Source organism: Corvus kubaryi, unplaced genomic scaffold, assembly GCF_017639235.1.
Source record: "Corvus kubaryi isolate FWS band 111438036 unplaced genomic scaffold, C.kubaryi_AGA036_p1.0 37322, whole genome shotgun sequence".
Lineage (NCBI taxonomy): Eukaryota > Metazoa > Chordata > Aves > Passeriformes > Corvidae > Corvus > Corvus kubaryi.
In genome coordinates this window covers 6,638,146-6,658,265 of record NW_024581101.1, presented here as the reverse complement: position 1 = coordinate 6,658,265, position 20,120 = coordinate 6,638,146, and the positions used below count along the sequence as shown (strand labels likewise).

Sequence of the window (20,120 nt, the reverse complement as noted above, 5' to 3'; positions counted from 1 at the left end):
TTTCCCATTATTTCTTTCTCTTCCCTCGTTTCCTTTTTTCCTCGTTTCCCCCCTTTTTTTCTTCTCCCCCTTTCCCCCTTTCATTTCTTTCCCTCCCCTTTTATTATTTTTTTTTAAATTTACCGCTATACCCAGTGCCCCCCAGCAAACCACCCTGCAGCTGGATTTACTCCCTGCCTTAGTGCTTACAGCACTTCTGTAGGGAGAAAAAAAAAAAAAAAAAGGCATTTCCATCCTCTGCAAACAGCATTCTAGCAAATTCCTTGAACGATTTATGAGAACTACAATAAGTCGTACTACAGCCAATGCTGGCCAGAGCTCCAAACACAGCACAGGGCTGACCCATCATTCTCAGTTTCCCTGGTGCTGAGGTTCAAACGATGCCAGCTCATTCTCAACAGGAGCCTGAGCTGCCCAGGAAGGCAGCACGGAGAAGTAGATGTTCCTGTTTTTCCAAAACAACCTTTTAATTATGCTCTTTACTGTAATAGCAGCCTTTTTCCAACACTTCAGCAGTCACGGCTATTAATTAAAGAGCCATGGTCTAACAGTGGTAATACAAAACCCAGCATCTTTTGGTAGGCCCTTCTTACAGTGATACAGAATTTTTCAAGGAAAAACTACCATTCAGTCAGCGCTCCCTGTTCGTGACACAGCAGGTTCTCACTAGCCAAACAGTTTGGATAGATGATTTTCTGTCTGGTCACAATGCACTTCTTGTGTGACAGGGAGAGCTCATGTGCAGTTACTCACGAAAAAATCCATCTCATATGCAAGGCTACAAGTGAAGAAATACAGCCATGCCACATTCCTGCTGCATTCTTATCACAGGAACGGTGTTTGCGCTAAACTGCCACGGCTCATGGAGAAATGGGACCCATCCAGGTGCTGAAGTCTCTTTTTTGCTCTACCACTGGGCAGGGGATGCCCTGCTGTAACTGGGGCTCATCCCCAACGAGTGTCACACACACACCTGACACAGGATTTTGGGGAAATGAGGCTACCCCGTAGAAGATGCAGCTGTCACTCCTAAACTTTCACAATCGATCCGTTTCTTGCTCTCTGGACAGAAGGCAAAGTCATCAAGTCAGGATCTGGATCAGGTCTCTGCAGCCAGCACACACCCTACTCCAGCCCCAGGTGGGCTGGGCTGGGCCATGGCACTGGATGCTGGCAGGAATCCTGCACATCCCAGAGCTGCACCTCCTCCAGACAGTTCAGCCGACACAAGCCAGCCCCAGCCAGCTCTCAGCACGGAAAAGCTGCGTTCACTCAGACTGGAGGGTAATTGCTCGTGGCTTTTCCTTATGGCCACGAAGATTCATGGTTTGGAAACCCAGCTGCTACAGACCCTCCTTTGGGGCAATTCACAACAAACGCCCAGCTATCCCAGCAAGGCATTCCGCAGAGCCAGCTCCTCACATTTTACACTGGCAGAAGCTCCTTGGCACGTCTGTCCCCTCCAGAGCTCAGTGTTACTCTCTGCCTGCCCAGGAGATAATAAACTGAGAGAGAAGGACCAAGGAGACAGATTAAAAAGGAAACAATGACAGCCAGAAACATGGCTGTTTCTTTTTCAGGCCCCACAGCAATGTTCAGCATTCTGAGATTGGCACATACAAACTTGTGCATAAGGGGCAAGAGCCCTTTAGAGCTGTGGAAGACCTTGACAGCACCTGCAGCACCTGCTTGCAGAGATTTATTTCATGTGGGTGCAAAGCCTCATCCTTAAATCTAATCTTAGGGAGAAGGTGTAGGAAGAATTCCAACTTATTTCATTAAATCCAGATCAGAGGCTGAAAAAACCCACTCAAACAAAATTCAAACCCTCTTGAATTTGAAAAAAAAAAAGTACTTTTTTTTCCCCTTTCCCAGATTAAGGCTAGAAGGTTGGGTTGAGACTGGAGCCATTATTTGGATTTGAGAAATCACCCTTCAAAAATACCTGTTCAGTCAAGAGCTGAGAACTGGAAAAACAGAACTGGCTAACACAGGTTAGAGTCAAAGTGATGACCAAGGGAATTGCTCACCTCTGGAATAAGCACAGCAACAATAAACTACTTGTGCAGAAGAGTAATTAAACTTGGGTTGGTTTTCATGGGATTTTAGGAGGATTTCTTGAGCAGACAGCAGCATCACCCTCAGTCCAGGGGTACTGTCCAGTGTGGGTCTTTCCAAGCTGGTCCAGGTGGGCAGACCCTCCATAGCCTGGCAGAAATCCTGGCCTCACTGAAGCCAGCCACACCCACACAGATTTAATCAGGAGGAGGATTTTATGTCTCCTACTTGAACGTGAAAAGAAAAAGGGCTCCACTCTGTTCTGCAACTCTCACTTTCCCCCTGCGTCAGTCAGACCTGCCGTATTTGTTGTTACAAGCCCTGGTTTTGGAAAGGAACACTCACACAGGTGCACACACACACCCTTTCTCCAGGCCACACTGCATTTTCCAGCTCAGCAGGTTAGCCCCAGACGTGAAAATTTAAGAAGCAAAGCCCAATCCCAGCAGCAAGAACACTGCGGATGCATGTCCTGCAACAGCTGCAGGGGGACAGCGAGGGATAGGGACACCACGACCCCTCCACAAGCCAAGAGCCCTCACACGCCAACAGCCTGACCTTAAAAAAACTGCTGTCCTTGTTAAAAATCACCTTACAACGTGACAACACTCCTCCTTTCTAACAAGAAGGGCTACATGGGTGTTTTAAGTGCTAATTTTGGTGCTTTCTGCAATACTTGGTGCCTGGTGGTCATCTCCCATCGCTTACGTTTATAGCTTCTGTCCTGCCAGCCTGGGCAGCCAGCTCAGAGTAAAATCCTTTCCAGCTCTTCAGATGATTTTCACTATCACTCCCTGGTGCTATTAAGATTCTCAATGCGTGGATCTGGTTTCCAATAGTACGAGCTGCCTCGGAAAGGTTAGAGTTTGTTTTAAATAGCTCAGCCATCTGTCCTGCGCTGGCTGATGGGAGCTGCAGAGATCGAAGCAGCCAAAACAGAATTTTTCAAACTGTCAGTTTTTCATTACAACATTTCAGCGTGAATCAGACCTGCGTCCTTAAAAAAAAAGTGAAGTCTATATATTTTCCTTGTGTATTATACAAACACTGCAAGTCGTGCTTTAGCAGTTTCCTTGTGTTGTTGGAATTTCATCAATGCAAATGTTGGGCCTGAACCTCACCAGCACCAGGCACTTTGCAAACCTCATTTGTGTACTTGTAGGCTTTGAACTAAAAAATACTCATTTATTACAGGTAGCCACGACACACAGAACCAAGAACCAACACAGCAGTATGGAAAACACTTCATGAATGGAAACATTCGTTTTGAGGGAAATGAGTTGAAAGCACACAGGCCAGCTGTGTGCAGCAGCTGATGCCAGCAATTGCTAATACACTGCTGGAAAAATAAAAATGTATGAGAAGCAACCAGTATTTCCTCAGGCAAATGCTGCTCCACATCAGACAACCAAGCATGGCCTTGCTGGCATCTACCCCCAGTGAAAATGCTGATGGTGCCCTTAGTCCTACCCTGGAAAAGCCCACATAATCAACTATCCCCTAGGAGTTTCAAAGGAGATGAGACAGACAACAAATATATATTAATCAGAACAACATACCAAAGTTTATTGATTACTTCAAACAAAAGTTTCTGTAATGAAAAAGGAGCAAGTTGCATTCATAAAAGGTAACATTCACATTCAATTTCCTTGATATAAAGCAACATAAATGTATAAAATTGCATTAAAGTGAAAAAAATGTAAGGCTGCAGTCCTTTTTCTTTGCAAGAAGCTGAAAATGTATCTGCTCATTGCCTGTATATATAATTTACATTTTCTATACACTACATTTTTTTAAAAAAAATTTGTAGCTGGGAAATTGGATAAATGGTGCAGTATTAGGAAAGTTTTTCGACTGTGTGTATACAAATTCAATTTGAAGCTTTTATGCAATTCCAAGTCATTTATAATATTCCCGCAACGATTAGGATTAGTTTTTGAAAAGTCGCTATGACTACACCAAGCTCCACTGTTATCACATAAGAGTTTTAGAGGGAATCTTAATTACTTTCCTTATCTTTCAGCGTCACTAGTCAGTGATTAAACTTCAACAAATTATTATGAGAAAAACCCAGCCTTTTTTCCTTCAACTTTCTCCACCAAAAAGCCTGTACTGGCCTTCTAGCCCTGACGAGCACCCACCACGGCATCACTGTCCCATTGCTGCCACCTCAGCTTCCTGCTTACAGCCACTACCACCACTTCTTCGCCTCTCTAACCTCAAAAGGGGTCCTGTTTCCCCCGATTTCACAAGTCACCCACAGCAACTGCAATTTCATTTCTGCCGCTGCTGAATGATGAGGATCAGCTCTTCTGCAGGACCAGGGCAGCCTGGTTGTCCTGGCACACAGCACTACACCAGTGCACTATCTGAAGATCCAAGCCCAAGAAAAACTGCATTCCCCCAAAAGGGCTGCTACTCAAGACACTGTGCATGAATTCCACCCCACCTGTCAGCACACAGACCTTGGGTTTGAACATACAGCTATTGCAACGGCTTGTTCCAGCTGGAGACAGGACACTTGGAAACACCAAGAGAAGGATTTGGTTCTCAGAAGGCTCTGTCTTGAGACAGGCAGCAGAAATCATCCTGTTTAAGTGACTATTGAACAGTTCACACACGTCAAGTTTCACTGTTCCCACTGATATCACCAATGGAATTCCAGGAGAACAGACTTTGACCCTTGGAGTAGAGCATGACACAAAACAAACAGAGAAGCAAGGTGTCAGGCTTGGGACCATTCAGGCTTGGAATGGTTTTGAATCACAGGAATTAGGCATTTTAGCGCCCATTTTTTAAAAGTTATGTAAACACAAGTCAGCAACTGTATATTTAAGGAGAATGGTTAGATTTGGCATATAGAGCACATCTTCCTCGTATTCATCGTATACTTGATCTGTAGGCACCACATTTTAGCAAGAAAAGTTGAGAACGGGACACGGTCTGCAAGTTGAATTCTAGGTCTGTGAAATGAGCTAGGAAAACGGGAAAAAAAGAAGAAAATGAAAGCTTTGCCCATGGGACACATGCTGGCAGTGCAGCTCCTTACTTGCACGCAGCAAGGAGTCGAGCCGCGGGCGCTGACACGGCGCAGACACCAGTGCAGAGTGTATAATACAGTGGTCCTGTCCAAATGTCCCCTCCCATGCTGGGTGATGGCAGAGCAGCCACAGGGACTGTGCACTCCCCTCTCCCTCTCAGGTAAGGCCCGTCCAAGCCCTCATGATGCACGAGAGAATTTGCCAGCAGCTGATCTGCACCAGTTGAAGACGAACCACAGGGGTGGCAGCCAGAGAGCAAGACTTGATTCTTCCCAAAATTAAAAGTCTGAGGTTCAACAAAATTTGGTGAGGGGAATGCTCTGTCTAGTCCCAGACTGTTTTGTGGTATGTACATGACACAAAGCCTGAGCGAGCGGGAGCCAAACCCAGGGGCAGCGCAGAGCTCGGTGCCTCTGCAATGAGCCCTGGAGCTCCTCACAGGGGCTCCTCTGCCCCTGGGGGACATCAGCACGAGGGAGGGACTGTCACACCAACCAGTGCTGCCACACAGGCTGCTCTGTCACTGCTTATGACTTAACACAACAAAAAAAGCTGCTCTTTCCACATATGAAGTATCAGAGAAAAAAAACCCAAAACCATTGAGAGTCAGGCATCTCACCTCTGCTGTGCAGGACCTAAAGAGAAGAGTTCCTACGACCATGGTACAGGTAGATGTAAAAAGAACATGCCAATTTAAAAAACAAATAAAATGTAAAATGAAATCAGGTTCATGTATTCAATTTTAAACTGTCTTCTTTCTCCTTAGTGCAGATAACTCAAGATGCAGTTTTACACGCCTGCAGGTTCACAGGCACAGCCCATGTCCCCGGGATCAGCCAAGGACTACACTGCCACTCAGGCCTTTGAAGTGTTGGAGCAACTGCACAGTGCAGTAATGTAAGCACAGCCACAGCAGCCTGGGCAGAGGGGCTCAGAGTCTGCCACAGCCCAACTTTTGGGATTCCCTTCTCCCCCATGAAAGCTTCTTTCCATCACAAACAGCCACAAAACAACCTTTTCTTCACCCTTCAGCAGGAATAAACCCATCAGCAAACTGGTTGTGGGAGGATGCTCTGGCACTTTCCCAGCACTGCAGGTCTTCACATGGACACCACTGCTGTGGAGAGACCACAGACTGCTTCCAGCCATACCTGGAGGAGGGAGCAGCAAAGATTTCTCCCAGATTTTCAGTTGATCCTGCTGTGTGCATCTGGGAACCCACGGCTGGGAGGGGGCAGCTGCCGGCTGAGGCAGCGCAGCCCCAGCACCAGGAGAGGGGCTCCAGGTGCATCCACCTTCTGTGTGAGAGGAGCAGCCTCTTCCCAGCGCCCTCAGTGGGCTGGAGGGGGATGTTATTGGGTTGAAGTCTGTGCTACTTCTTTGGTCAGGCAGAGCAAGAGTTTCAAGCAGCTCTCTGCTGCTCTCGGACAGATCTGCAGTGGGCAGAGGAAGCCCCCATGTGAGATGGGGCTGGCACTGCACTCTTGCACTTCAATTCATGCTGTTTTGGGTGATTTCCTAAAGATGCTTTCTCAGCCTCCAATGATGTAGAATTTGGCAGAATTGGTTTTTCTGGGAGGGCAGGGAAGCCACAAGACCAAAGACACGGGTACCATGGGGCCAGTGCCCTGGCTGCTGCTCTACCAGCATGGCTCTTACAGTCCTTGGTACTGTCAAAGGGAACTGTCAGGTTAAACCCACAGGCTTTCCTACAGCATGACAATACTGTGATGTACACACAGCAGTGTTTGTGTGGAGCACTTTAAGGTATCCTGAGAGGATATCTTTCTGCCAAATTAGTAACAGCATCTTCAGTCTTCACATAACCATTCTCTATACGTTTGTATGACACTAATACAGGCAGATCAAAGGGGCCAGCCTGCAAAATCAGAAGAAAAACAAACATGTATTGCAACTGTTACATTCCCAAACTCAAAAACCTTTTCCTGGGTTATTTTAAAAAAAAATTAAATTATATAGGAGAAGAAGAATGATTAGCCCATGATAAAAGTGCCAAATATCATTCACAACCAAGCAATCAGATGACAAATCGATTTTCACAATTGGCAAAATGCTGCATGAAGTCTAAAGTGGCATCTGCCTCGCTGTCTGTCCCCGGCAGCTCCCGCTCTGGGCTGGTCCAGCCGCCCCCCACACCAGTCTGCATCAGAATGCGGTGGTGGAGAGCACCACCTAATGTCGGTGGGGAAGGACTGGCTGCACGGGCCGGCTGCCAGATGCACTGGAGGCCTGGCAAGCCGGGCTGCTGCACCTGCCGTGCCCATAAACCTGATTTCTCCAGCAGCAGGCGCGGGCACAAAGGTGCGAGAGGTCCGTAGATAATCTGCAGGCTTATGTTTGCAGCAGACACCACACCTGACATCTCCACTAAAAGCAGAATTGTGAATTCAATTAGGCACTTTTTTTATTCTGCTACTGCCTTACTACCAAGTTTAAAATCAAGTCAACCCACAGGAGGATGCTCTGGGTGTGCGTACAGACACACGGACACCGAGACATGCCTCCGTCCCATGTGCCCACATACACAGATAAGTACATGTGTTTAGTTTCCATCTATGCAGATGAATTAAAACATACTTATTCTATCTGACAGAACAGCATGCACCCTAGAGAAAGGGATTTTGGTACAGTTCAGATGCAATACTGGAATCATTTTAACAACTGAGATTTCAATGCTTCACTGTAAATGTATCAGCATTAGCTTTTATAACCAGTGTTAGCACAATTCAGACTGCACTCTCAAATTAAACTTTCTGTAATATTAGACTGAAATAGCAGTTAGATTGAAAGATTTGTTTACATATTGCCAAATATTTGAAAGAATCTGTACAGATATGGGATTCTGAAGAAGCTGGATAGTACCACATCCCCAAATTAAAATGTATCCCAAGCATTGCATCTCCATTCCACAAGGACAGGTGCCCCACACCAAGAGTCAAAAGGATTACAAGAACCATGGTTTAATTGATTTGGAGGGGGTTACATTTGGTTAATTGATGCCCTTAAAACCATCCCAACTCCTCCGGACAGGGTACCTGTTACAACACATTAGACTCATCTGAGAATGTTCTTAAAAGAAGTGGTGTGACAGAAGGTCTGGCCGACAATGAATCAGGTGCCTTCCTGCTGCTCTGCAACAGCGAGGCAAAGAGACTTATAGCACACATGACCCTCAGCCTGCCTGGGGTCAAACAGTGCAAGACACACAATCCTTTTTACAGCTGAGTCACTTCATAAAGGATGGAGCAACACACGGTGATTAACACTGGCTCGGTTTTGCAGGGCAAGAGGCATGGAGGGTATTCAGAAACTGGCCCTGCTTCTCAAAATGTCTGGAGGTTTATGCTGCAGGTGCATTTGAGGGAGGAGGAAAACATCCCTGATCTCCACATAACTGGTATTTTTAAAACAGCAAGTAATGGTGGAGATGTGCAATGGAACCAAACACTAGGGACATGTAATCAAGGTGCTTTTCTGTGCATGGCCCCACCACTCCCATAGTCAGCAAGTCCAAGACTATCCCTCAATGTGAGGGCTGTGGCTTAATCACACAAAGAACAACGGCAGCATTAACAACTGGGATGGACTGGGCAAGGTAGGCACTGGGGAAGCTCCTCCTGGGTCAGACAAGCCTGAGGCACTTGACAACTCATCCAGAGGACAATCAACATCCATTCCACCTTGTCCCACTTGTATCCGGTCCACTAACACAAAACTACAGCAAGGAAGGAGAGTGTAACCAGCTTTGTCTGTGTCCACCTCACTTGGACATCCTGAGCACAACCAGCTCACCCACCTGAGGTGCAGCAAGAGACCCAAGGGGAAGAGACAGACGAAATATTTAAGCAAAAGATTTAAATTAAGGCAAAAGGCGGGGGAAAGCAAGGTTTTGCTGTGTGAGCAAATCTAAATGTGGGTTTTCAGGAGTTAGGCATTAAAAGGAAGAAAAAAGCAGTTGAGCAAGCAACACATTGTGACTCAGAAAGGAAATCACCTTATTCACTCCAAGAAAAGCTGTGATTGCTGGAAGTTTGAGAAAGCATGAAGATAGTGGATGTTCCTGAGGAAGGAAGGCGCTTCGTTACCTAGTTCACAACAGCACAAAAGACAGAAAATTGCAGTACAAGAAAGAGAAAGGCAGAAACCAAGGAAAACACAAATGCGCCTTGCAGTTAAAGAAACAAACAAAATCAAAACAAAATCAAAACAACCACCACACTTCCACACAGAAAACTTAATAAAGGCTGAGCAGAGCTGATGAGCTGTGTTATAGGACACTGGGGGTGAAACCCTATCCCCACTGGGGTCAAGGGCAAATGCCCATCAGCTTGGCCTGAAGTCCATCCTACCCTTCCAGAAGGGATCCTCGGCTGCCAAGTTGTGGTTCAGACCCCTAAACAATGTTCCTAATCCTGTTTTTCACTTAATGCTCCCCTTGGGTCTTTTTATTACAATATTAAGGTCGGAATTTTCAACAAAGGTCTTGATTTGAAATCCTCTACCTAGTCTTAGATGCCTTTACAAATCAGGTGACTGACTTTGGTGTCTGATGGCAGACACAGATATCCAGCTCCTTCAGGCATTTACAGTAAAGCTCTTACACAAAATGTACATTTAAATATGGCTCAGCCTGTGTTTAGTTTGGGATGCACATCTGGAGACTTTTCTAGACAACACCCAATTTGCTTTGCTAAGTGATTTCACAAGAGCCTTTGTTAAATGAATATAAAGCACTCTTGAAAGTAAGTATTGCAAGAGGGAATGATCTTTGGTCAGCAGCTGAAGGCAAAAATGGGTCACCTCCCAGGTGAGTTGAGCTGGGGCTCAGAAACCCCCAGGTCATCCTTCCAGGGCACTGTCCCCAAACTGTCCTATGTCTGCAGCTGAGAGCAACTCACTCCCAGCCTATTCAACAGGGGTGCCAAGCTAGAAACTATTAAATCATACTCAAGTGGAAGAAGTTACATAGATCCTCATAAAATACAACCATGGCTTTCTTACCATCTCTGTTGTTTTCAACTTTAATGACGCCCCTGGAAGTGTTCATGGCCAGGCTGGATGTGGCCCTGAGCAACCTGACCTAGTGAACTGCATCCCTGCCCATGGCAGGGGGCTGGAGCTGGATGATCTTTAAGGGGCCTTCCAGCCCACACCTTTCTGTGATTCTATCACCGATCCAGGGGTGGGGCTAATCTGGCTGTGAGTTGGCCAGGGGTGACCCCACATCATGTCCCTTCAGCTGTGCCCTACTGCAGCCTGGGGACATGTAAACCCGAGGTCAGGAGGCCAGGGCTGGCTGGAAACACAGCACATGCTGACCCAGGGCAGGACTCGCTGATGCTGCAGGGGAAGAGAGAGGCTGCAGGAGGGGAAGGCGCGGGGGGGGTCAGCAGGGGCTGCCCAGGGGATGGGGCTGCACCCCTGGGACGTTCAGCACCTCTGGGCAAGCAGAGACAAAGGCAGGGGGCTCAGCACAGCGAGTTGTGAGCCTGGCAGTGCTGGCCTTCCCCACTTGCAGGAGCAATGAAGAAAACTTTCAAGAGGTTTCCACTTCCAAAGGGAGCCCTCCTTCCCCAGCAGGGAAGGAAAGCTGTTCAGAAACCAGACACCTTTCAGGGACAGTGAACACCATGGTCTGAGCCCTCGGTTATGTATGGAGGATGGGCAGATGTGACAGGACCTGACCCTGCTCCCACTGCACCAGCACCTGAGGACACACCCAGGGGAGCATCCTGCTTGTGTTTTTCTGACATAAAAATGAGCAAGTTTTTTCAGGACAAGATATGGTGTGTTTGATGGGTCAGTTCAGGCTGGACAGGGCTTACACATTTCTCTAGGAGACAGAACATTCCCACCCAGGGAAGGCAACTAAGGAAAGGCACAGGTTGAGTCTCTCCCCGCTACAGATCTAGGCAGTATTTTTAGAATAACTTCTTGACGTTTTTGGCATGTGAAAGAGCAAGACAAGACTCAAGAAAGCCTCCCTTGAGATGTGAGTGGTACATGGTATTGTTACAGGTTCATCTGGTGCCTAAGGGTAAGAAAGGTCTTCCTAAAAATACAGTGGGATGCATCATCTTGTTCCTTACCTGATGATTTTTCTCTTTTATATTTTTTAAAACTATTAGAAGAATTTCTGGGAAAAGGCTGATAAAGATCAGGAGAATTATTGCCAGCCATGTGGAAACAGAAGTCAGCATATGAGCAAATACAAAATACATTCTTTGCTGCTTCAAGAAAGGCCTGAAAAAGAAAGGATACAAATAAATTCTGGTTAACATGGATTTTCCAAGGTTAGAATCAAAGGAGACTTCATGTCAAGCTGTCAGCAGTTATGCCTCCCTTTCAGATGGAGATGGGTACAGCACAGAAACACACTGTCCATCCTTCTCCCAATCCATCTCCTGCCTCTGACTGCACTTCAGAAATGTCACCATCCATTTTGAATCTCCACATCTGTTACTTTTCAGGGTGGGAAGAGGATTGAATTTAGCTACCATCACTGAAAGATAAGTTATTCACCTCATCAAAAACCAGGTAATTTTATTTCAGCTTCAGGCTTTGCTATGGCTTCTAGTTTGGGTTTGATAGTGGAAATCCAGAGTCTCACAATCACAACAGGTTATTTGCTCCTTCCTCCCCCTTCCTTGATGAGGAAGGGCAACCAACAGCTGTTTGTGAAAAACACCATCAATAACTGATGACAAGGATCCCAAAGCAGTTTTTGCTTAGTGTTAAGTCAAAAATATTGAGCTATGCAAGTTAAACAGCAGAAGGAGTTTTCAGTAGAAAACTCACACATTTCAGCACAGAGTTGTGGCTAGACTGCAGATCTGGATCTGTGGGTCAGCAAGAGTTAACTGAAGAGTTAAAGCTTGTGATGCCCAAATAAAAGATTTAAATCTGTTTACATCCTTACTAGCAGGTTACTGGATCAGGGATCCAGCCAATAGCCCATGGGAAAGCAAAGGTGTAAAATGGGAGATGCTGTCAACTGTGAATGTCAACTGAGCACTTACTGCAGCACAGGAAATACACAGCTGGTAATGCTGGTAAGGTACTAATGCTCACCTGCCTTTGCAGCACATTGAACCTAAAATACTGGTTGCACTCAAATCAATGACAATTTCTTCTACTCAGATCCATGATTTCAACACCAGGACCTGTGCTTTCTCCTGTTTATTTTTCCCTCTTAAGCTGTCCCAGAGGGCCACGTCCTCTTGCTCTGCATCTGCCTCATCTGTTCCTTCCTTCTGTTTCACTGGGTGAAATCCACCATGAATTCTTCCCCTCTCACCCACATGCACAAACAGACCCTAAAAGGTTTTTACTCTAGAACCTCCCAATAAAGACAAGAGCCTCAGCACCACAAACGACCCAGCGGGCAGAAAAGCAAACACCCCCTGCCAAAGCTGAGCACCTGGATGGCACCCAGGGCATTCTCTCTCTCAGGCTATTCCCTCTGGTGGGCTGAGACCTCCTCAAACACATCTCATCATGCAACAGCCCTCTTCCAGTACTGGCTTTTGGTGGGTGTTGGATGGAGGCATCCCTTCCTCACTGAGCAGAGAAGGAGCAGGGTTGCACATCCCTTGCCACCTGCAAATCTCAGGATACCCCAAATGAGGGGATGCTGCAGCCATGTGCCCTGCACAGCCAGCACTGGGCATTCCCCTAAGAAAGACCATGGAAAGAAGAAAAGATACTTGCCAAATGACTCCTCCCCAAAAGAATGAGAAAAACACATAGAAAGCAAGGGAGCCCCAAATCACAAAGTGGTTCATCCACGTCCAGAATCGGGTGTCTAACGCTAGCTGTGGGAATAAAAAGAGAGAGAAGAAAGGCTTTAGATGCAGGGTGTATTGGGATTGTATTTATATGAAATTTCAGACTGGTTTCACACTAAGGTTGAAGGTTCTCCAAACAGCTACCTCTGTGCATATGGGCACCAGGAAAAACATTTTCAATATCCACAGTCTGGCACAATGTTAGCAGGGAAACAGTGACATTCTAATTGTAACTGACACTTTTTAATGGAACAAATTTGATGCAACCCTTGATGCTACAGGAAAGAAATGTCTAAAGGTTACAGGGACTGTAATTGCCTCTTGTCACCACCTGCTGTCCTGAACCAAACATAAAAGACCTTTTGTAAGGTCTTATGCAAACAGTTTGTTCTGGAAAGCTCCATGAAACAAAATAGATTTGCTATTGTTATTTAACACACGTGCTTTTGTGATCACTCTGGCACTCAGCCTTGTCTGCAACAAGGTGAACAAATCCAAATTCTCTATTGCTCCGCTCCTCTTGCTGGAACTGAACATCGAAGGGTGAAAGCAGGGGGAAAAGTCAACCATAACCAACTGGAGTCCTCAAAAGAGGGGAAAAAAATAGAAAAATAATTTAAATGGAAGATAAACGCTTAAAGACCACAGACTGCACAAAGGAAAGTAAGCAGGTTCTGCCTCTATGGAAGAAGATTTAAGTGTGGTAGAAAACACTCAGACATTTCACCTTCCACACATTCATTACACAGTTTTACAGAGCACACACGGGCCTTGGAAAACACCTGCCATGAGTGACTGAGGAAGGAAGGGAGATGCTGACCTTGAGAGTGACGGTGAACACCAGCACGGTGAAAACAATGGTCCCGAAGGTCCAGTTTCCAAACACCTGTAAAACACACACCATTGCCACAGGCGCCTCGGCCCTGCCCCGTGGAGGCACAGAAACAACGATGGGGACGGGGTGCAAGCAGGGAGGGCTGGGAGGGAGCGACTGCTACGGGAGATCGACACTCGAGAGGCTCCAGGCACCCGCACGACTCGCCGCCCGCTACGCCACCCTGAGCCATGCAGTGCCACACACACGGGTGACCAGAGCTGGGACAGTGACAGCTACAACCTCCTACTAACAGCAATGTCGATTGAGGATACAAGTCATTGCACCACCTGCATTTCAGGATTTCTTGGCAATTTACTCAGTTTCTGCTTTCTCGCCACACTCATCATCATGTCTTTGCAGTCCCCTCTGCAGAATGCACCAGTGGGTACTGTTCATCTGGTTTGGTTTGTGGGTACTAGTGACTACGCACACAAAGAAAAGCAGATACTGTATATAAATCCAAATGATGGCAATGAATGGGAGGGATGCTTACCAAAGGCTGTCAAGATCTGAACGCATACATTAAAACAGAAAGTGAAATGTAAAAGTTTTCAAAAAATGCAAAAAAATTAAATTCAATAGGAGTGAAAAAGGAGTCAATCAAACATACATGGATATTATGAACAATTGCTGGTAGCAGTTCTTACAGGCATAAGTGTTTACAGAACAGGACATAACCACAGATCCTATTGTAGTGCCACATAGACTTGACCCCTCAAGGCATCTGCAGAACATACCAGGGCTTCATGTTTCATTCAAGTATGACCAGAATGGCTATAAATACAGAAGAGTACTGATTTGACAATACAGGGGCTTGACTGGGGCCACATATCCTGGCAGTGATGCAATGTATGAATATACATACATAAATTTCATCAGCTTTTCTCCAAGTGTTAGCTGCTAAAAAAGGTTTAGGTATTTTCAAGGGTCACAAGTGATGGCGTAAAGAAGTTTCCCATCAGTCAAGATCTAATAACACGCTGCACATTACCCTGGGGAAAGGGTCCTGAAACAGCTCAGGCCACTACACGTGGCAGCCACCCTGCACTAATGCTTTGCACTCTGCACTCAGTTAACCAGCAAAATTAGAAAAAATAAGAAAAAATAAGAAAAAAGGAAAAAGAAAAAACCTCCAACTTTTTTCCTCCTCTTTCTGTACAAGTTAACCCAAGCAGCTCCCACACCTCGCTCATGTGGCGGTGCAAGTGCTCGTCCCCACAGCAGAGGCATGAGCAAGCAGACAGCACGGACAACATCCTGCTCGCTCCAGCAGCTGGGGACTTGTGCTGGCTCCAAAACAGGAGCAAAAGGCCAGCACCAGCCTTCCCCCAGGGCAAAGGGAGATGGGAGGCTGAAATCACAGCGCAGAGCATGCACAGCACACAAGCAGCCCTGCACCATGTCTGCGCTAATGAGCAGCATCTCATCAAGGTGGGCTAATTCAGCTGCTCACAACCAGCCAAGCACGTGCCAAATTTCTGGCTGTCCCTGGTGGGAAGGACAGACACTGCTCCTGCCCTGGGCCAATGCCTGGGATCACACAGAAGAGGGGACGAGCGCTGTGCAAAGCTCACTGGGTTGGAATAGAGCTGTGTGTAAGACTAGTCATTTTACCTAGTGAGTGTAACCAGCTCTGCCCTGTTTCCATGGTGATCTGGAAAACGTTTTATTTCAAGCATTTGCTGCAGAATCACACCATAAGCAAGGCTACACTGTCGGACAAGACTCGAGACACACTGCACAGATTAAGCGCGTAGATATTCCCTGCCAGGCATATCAGAGGCAGTGCACAAAACAAACACTCATCTTCCTTTTTTTGGTGGCGTTACCTTTCCGTTATCTTCCAACGACGAGTTTTGAAAAAGAAAATAAACCCCAAAGAAAAACACGAGTCCTTCAAAGGCGCCCAGAAAGGTCCAGTATAGGAACGGCCTCCACTGCAGCATTGCATTATCCGACACCTTCCTGCCAAGAGATGGAGTAACAAGACCATCACCACCACGTTTAGGATGCGCTGCAAAGCTCCTCACAGGCACAGGATCAGGGGGCTTTGGAGCAAGCCCTTGCTGTAGGAGGCAGGAGGGAAACCACAAAAATACCTGCCAGTGTTCAGGACATAAAGAACACTTCTCATATGCAGCTGCTGATCATAAGAAATCACAAGAGGTTCAGCATATGAATTGCTTTGTCCTTCTCCTTTAGGTAACTTGGATGAAAAAGCACAAAGTGAACCAAGGCAACGCTGTCCTGAGCCTCTCCTGAACCCCTGCACTGCCCATGGTATCTGACACTATCTGCTTAATTTTAAAAGCAGGGTAGGGCTAAAGAACAGCTGTCTGGGATGCAGGAAATCCATGGTGTGCTTCCCTCTTTTTGTTGAATGCACAAAGTCCTTTTTTGAGAAAAGCTCTGCAAGTCCTGTTCCCTCAAGTGGTGTTTTTCTGCACAGGCTGAAAATAACCTCCTGAATTGTATGGTGGGTGTTTTTATCACAGGGGTTGTAGCAGGAGGCTCTTGGCTGAATTCAGGATGAGATCTGGCACAGAGGCAGCAGCACCAAATGGATGGGCTATGAGCAAAGCTCTGCAGGGACCACACACAGGGCCTGGGGAGTGCAGGGTGGCTATCAGGGCAGGAGGGAGTTAAAGACAGTTCCCTGCATCATTATCTTTCCAGATTACTTTCTTTAAAATCCCTATCTTTTTCACATTATTCTCCTTAACTCCTAAAGCAGTACATCCATTTTCAGCAAGATGCACTTTGCAAACCTGCATGGTGCCGGGCTCCTGTAATTGCAGTTTCTAAAACAAGACCCTATTGAATCCTACGCACAACGATGCCGTGACCACGCTCTAACGTATCACAGTTTGGGTCTGAGAAAAGAGCAAGGATAAACCAGACTGGAAGTGTGGGTTATCGCAAGGAGAGAAAATACAAGCAGCTTCCTCCCTGCGAGCTCTGTTTAGCATTCCCATTTCTGTCCTGCAGTGCTCATGGTAAACAGGCTTTTTCCAGACTCAGGATCTGCACTGCAGCAGCTCAGCACTTCCTCCAGCAGCAGCGCAGCGGGCGCTCTGCATCCAGCAGCACATGCACAGTCACGAATATTCAAACTAAGGCTGTTTCCCCCCAACAGACAGACCCCAGAGATCAGAGAGCCCACCAGGGGAAGGCACAGGGGCCTGCTGTTATTGCTCTCTGTCGCACAATACTCAATTACCAAGCTATTTAAAAACACAGATGGTGGCATTTTACCATACGAGGGAAGGAACAGAGAACTCTAATCAGTCATGGCTCTGAGTGTTCACTTCAAAACCACCCAAGCCCCTTCCCAGCCTTACAGCTCTTGTTGCATTCACTGCTTCTTCTACACCTAAGGCAACTTCCACACAATATTTTGGGCACCTGGTAATTCCCTTTTCTCTCTCTGCACAGACATCACTCTTGGCTCGAGCACAGCTGTGCCACACATGGCTCCTCCACTGGTGAGGAGCATCACACCACAGTGACAGGGCTTGCACAGGGCACTGGCCAAAGCAGCCCTGATGTGGTTTTTCCCACAGGGCTGAACTCACTGCCAGGCTGGGGAATTAGCAACAGGGACACATGGAGAGGGGTTTTCTCCAAAAAACCATCTTCCTTAGTCTTTGCTGAAGGGCTGCCCCAAGCGCATGTGTGGGCAGGGCTGGGAGGAAGATGGAAAGCATCTCTGTTTCTGGGCAAGATTGGAGCCTCTCCCCGCTGCAACCAAGGAGAGAAGACAATAAGCAAAGCAGAGAGAGACAGTGTAAGCTGTCCTTTCCCTGGGCAACATGGCCAACAACTGAGCACGTGGATCAATGAGCAGAGCTCCCTGGGTTCTGATAAGGGGACCTGGCCGGTGGAGGGGAAGCCTGGGGGACCATATCCATTTAGACAAGCTGAGAAACTACCTGCCTGAGCTGGGATTCAGAAACATTCATCTTTCTGAAAAAGAATGGATCCTTTTTCCTCCTGAAAGCTACATCTCCCCGCCATGCGTTATACGCTCTATCACGTGCTTGGCTCGCACTGCCTGGCTCAAAGGAAACATGAATGAATGGTCTGGCCACACTCACAGCTCGATTTTTCTTACAGATGAAGAATTCCACCTACAGTTTACTCTTTTATAGAGATACAGCAGTGCAATTTGCTAGACCAGATACTGTCAGAGAGCATAAACAAGTAGCAATAGGCAGTAACAAGGCTGCTCAGCTTGAGTGCAGAAACAGCTGAGCCACGAGGGACAGAATGGCTTTTTCTGCAGTACGTGGTGATCCCACCACTGACACAGGACAAGGACACCTGCTTATACTCCTGCACCAAGAAAACTCAAACCATGGCTAACAGAGCTGTGCAGAGCCTTACCCAGACCACGTACTTACATGTACAGCTGAGGATCCGAGGTCAGCGTGTCGATGCTGATGTGCTGCTCCAGGAGGCTGTAAGCCAGGATAGGGAGCGATGTGAAGCAGATGTTGTACATGGTCAGATAAGCAGCATCATACAGTGGCTTAGAAGAGGAAGAAAGAGTTAAATGAGACAGACAGAAAAAAGCCTCTTTAAAAGCCTCTCCACAAACTTCCAGCCCTTGTCTCCTACATACCCTACAGGTTCACCCCTTTGTCACCCAGCACAGCTTCACTGGGTAGGAGCTGTGCTCCGTGCGATGCAAGGGGGAACAAGGCACCCACAGGCTGTGTGGCCAGGAACCTGCTCCCACTGACAGGATGCTTTGTAACTGGCTGGTCTCATCTCCAGCTTATCCTCCAGAAAAACATAACCAAACAGCCCTTATCAGAGCTTTCCTGTTGCTGCTCTTGTGCTGCTGCTTCTATTAATACACTTGATGCCACCTGCGGCTCTCTAAAGACTAGACTGTTTTAGAGGAACTACAGCTTCTTTTTTTTTTTTTAAAAAGGAAAAGGCAAGTGTTTCTGCCAAAACAAGCAGAGAATTATCTCTCATCATTTACTCTTCCTGTTACTTTTGAGCCCATATAGACACAAAAGCCCTTTAAAGTGACACAAAAGCCAAAGCTCTTGTCTCCAGGCACACGAACCCACTCACCACATGGATCTGTCCCTCTGATGCTTACTTGGACTAACCAAAGCTCTGATGACACTCATTGTGTGTCTTTTTTTAAAGCTGCCATAAAAGAATGAACTGTTCTTCCTCCTGAGTGACATTTTTAATGCAGTAAAATGCAGCAGAGGAGACAAGATCAGGCAACCTTTCAAAACTTGTTCTCTTAAGAGAAGCACAAGTAGCAAAATCAGGTGCTGACAAACCAGCTAAATCCTTCTCTCATTACTTCAGGAAGGCATCCACCTGTGTTTACGGCTGGTGGATGGGAAAGCAAGCAGATTGCTTTCTTTTCAGTTATGGTCTCAGAGTATTATGTTCCAGATACAGTGCTGAGCAACCAGGTCAGTTCCTACTGTCCTCTAGAGCAAGGTGGTGAAGGGACAGGATGCCAAAAGCCAAGTCTCTGCTAGGAAGCCTCATTATGCCATTTGCTTTTTATCTTGCCTTTATAGACAAATTACTGGAAGTTACCTGCTGTGAGAATCCACAAAAGAACTGGTATAAAAACTGTGGTAAAATGAAGCAAAGGTTCTAGGAAAACAAAAGACAAATGGTCAGTAGGGAAGCACCTGTCTTCTCAGTCTAAATCTAAGCAGTTTTTCCTGTTATCAGACATTAGTGGCTGACATTACAACATCAAACAAGGTAGGGCACTTGTTCAATCAAGCACAGAACCAATCCAGTGCACAGTTAATATCTGCAGAAGACACAAGAATGCTCACATTCCCCTGTAAGCACTGTTTTCAATGGACAGACACATGGCACACACAACCTGCCCTAGGGGAGGAAAACAGAACTACAGAATATCCCACACGTTTTTTCTCCCGTTTATTATTTTATTCTACTGCCAAAGAAATGCATAGCGTAAACAAAGAAATCAGCTGCACACTGCCCCTTACCTTATAGAAGAAATACTGTACAAGGTGTGCTATTCTCACATAATACAAATGCCCATGTGCTAGTAGCAGTTTCCTTAAATGCTTAAACTTTGGCACAGCATAGTCGCTGTTTCTGGAGGCCTGGCGTCCTTCTTTGCCTTTTATCCCTGCAGACAGAAGCATGGCAAGGGTTTAATCCCGAGGGGCTGCAATGTGGATGCTGCCCACTGGGTTTGCTCACATCACTCAGTGTCTCAAGGCGTGACAAAGGCCGAGTTTCCCTCCTGAGTGCCCCAGGAGACCAAACACTAATACACTCAGCGTGGTTCTGGCTCCACAACACTCAGAGCTG

General features: G+C 46.6%; 1 protein-coding gene across 10 annotated transcripts in view; it reads right to left on the bottom strand.

Annotated features, from left to right (window-relative positions):
• Positions 1-3,595: 3,595 nt before the first annotated feature.
• ATP11C (ATPase phospholipid transporting 11C) overlaps positions 3,596-20,120 on the bottom strand; it is a 55,285-nt gene continuing 38,760 nt past the window's right edge. For 3 of the 10 annotated variants that reach the window (XM_042029312.1, XM_042029318.1, XM_042029320.1), the window contains 8 exons: positions 19,790-19,935; positions 19,362-19,421; positions 18,188-18,315; positions 15,614-15,749; positions 13,728-13,793; positions 12,831-12,934; positions 11,210-11,363; positions 3,596-6,978 (listed from right to left, as the gene is read on the bottom strand). In XM_042029312.1, the coding sequence (XP_041885246.1) occupies positions 6,862-6,978; positions 11,210-11,363; positions 12,831-12,934; positions 13,728-13,793; positions 15,614-15,749; positions 18,188-18,315; positions 19,362-19,421; positions 19,790-19,935 (911 nt within the window). In that variant the 3' untranslated portion in view covers positions 3,596-6,861. Of the gene's footprint in view, positions 6,979-8,155; positions 8,252-9,114; positions 9,206-11,209; positions 11,364-12,830; positions 12,935-13,727; positions 13,794-14,277; positions 14,294-15,613; positions 15,750-18,187; positions 18,316-19,361; positions 19,422-19,789; positions 19,936-20,120 lie in introns of those variants that run through there. The other 7 variants (XR_006016318.1, XM_042029313.1, XM_042029314.1 and 4 more) reach the window with 7 other exon arrangements.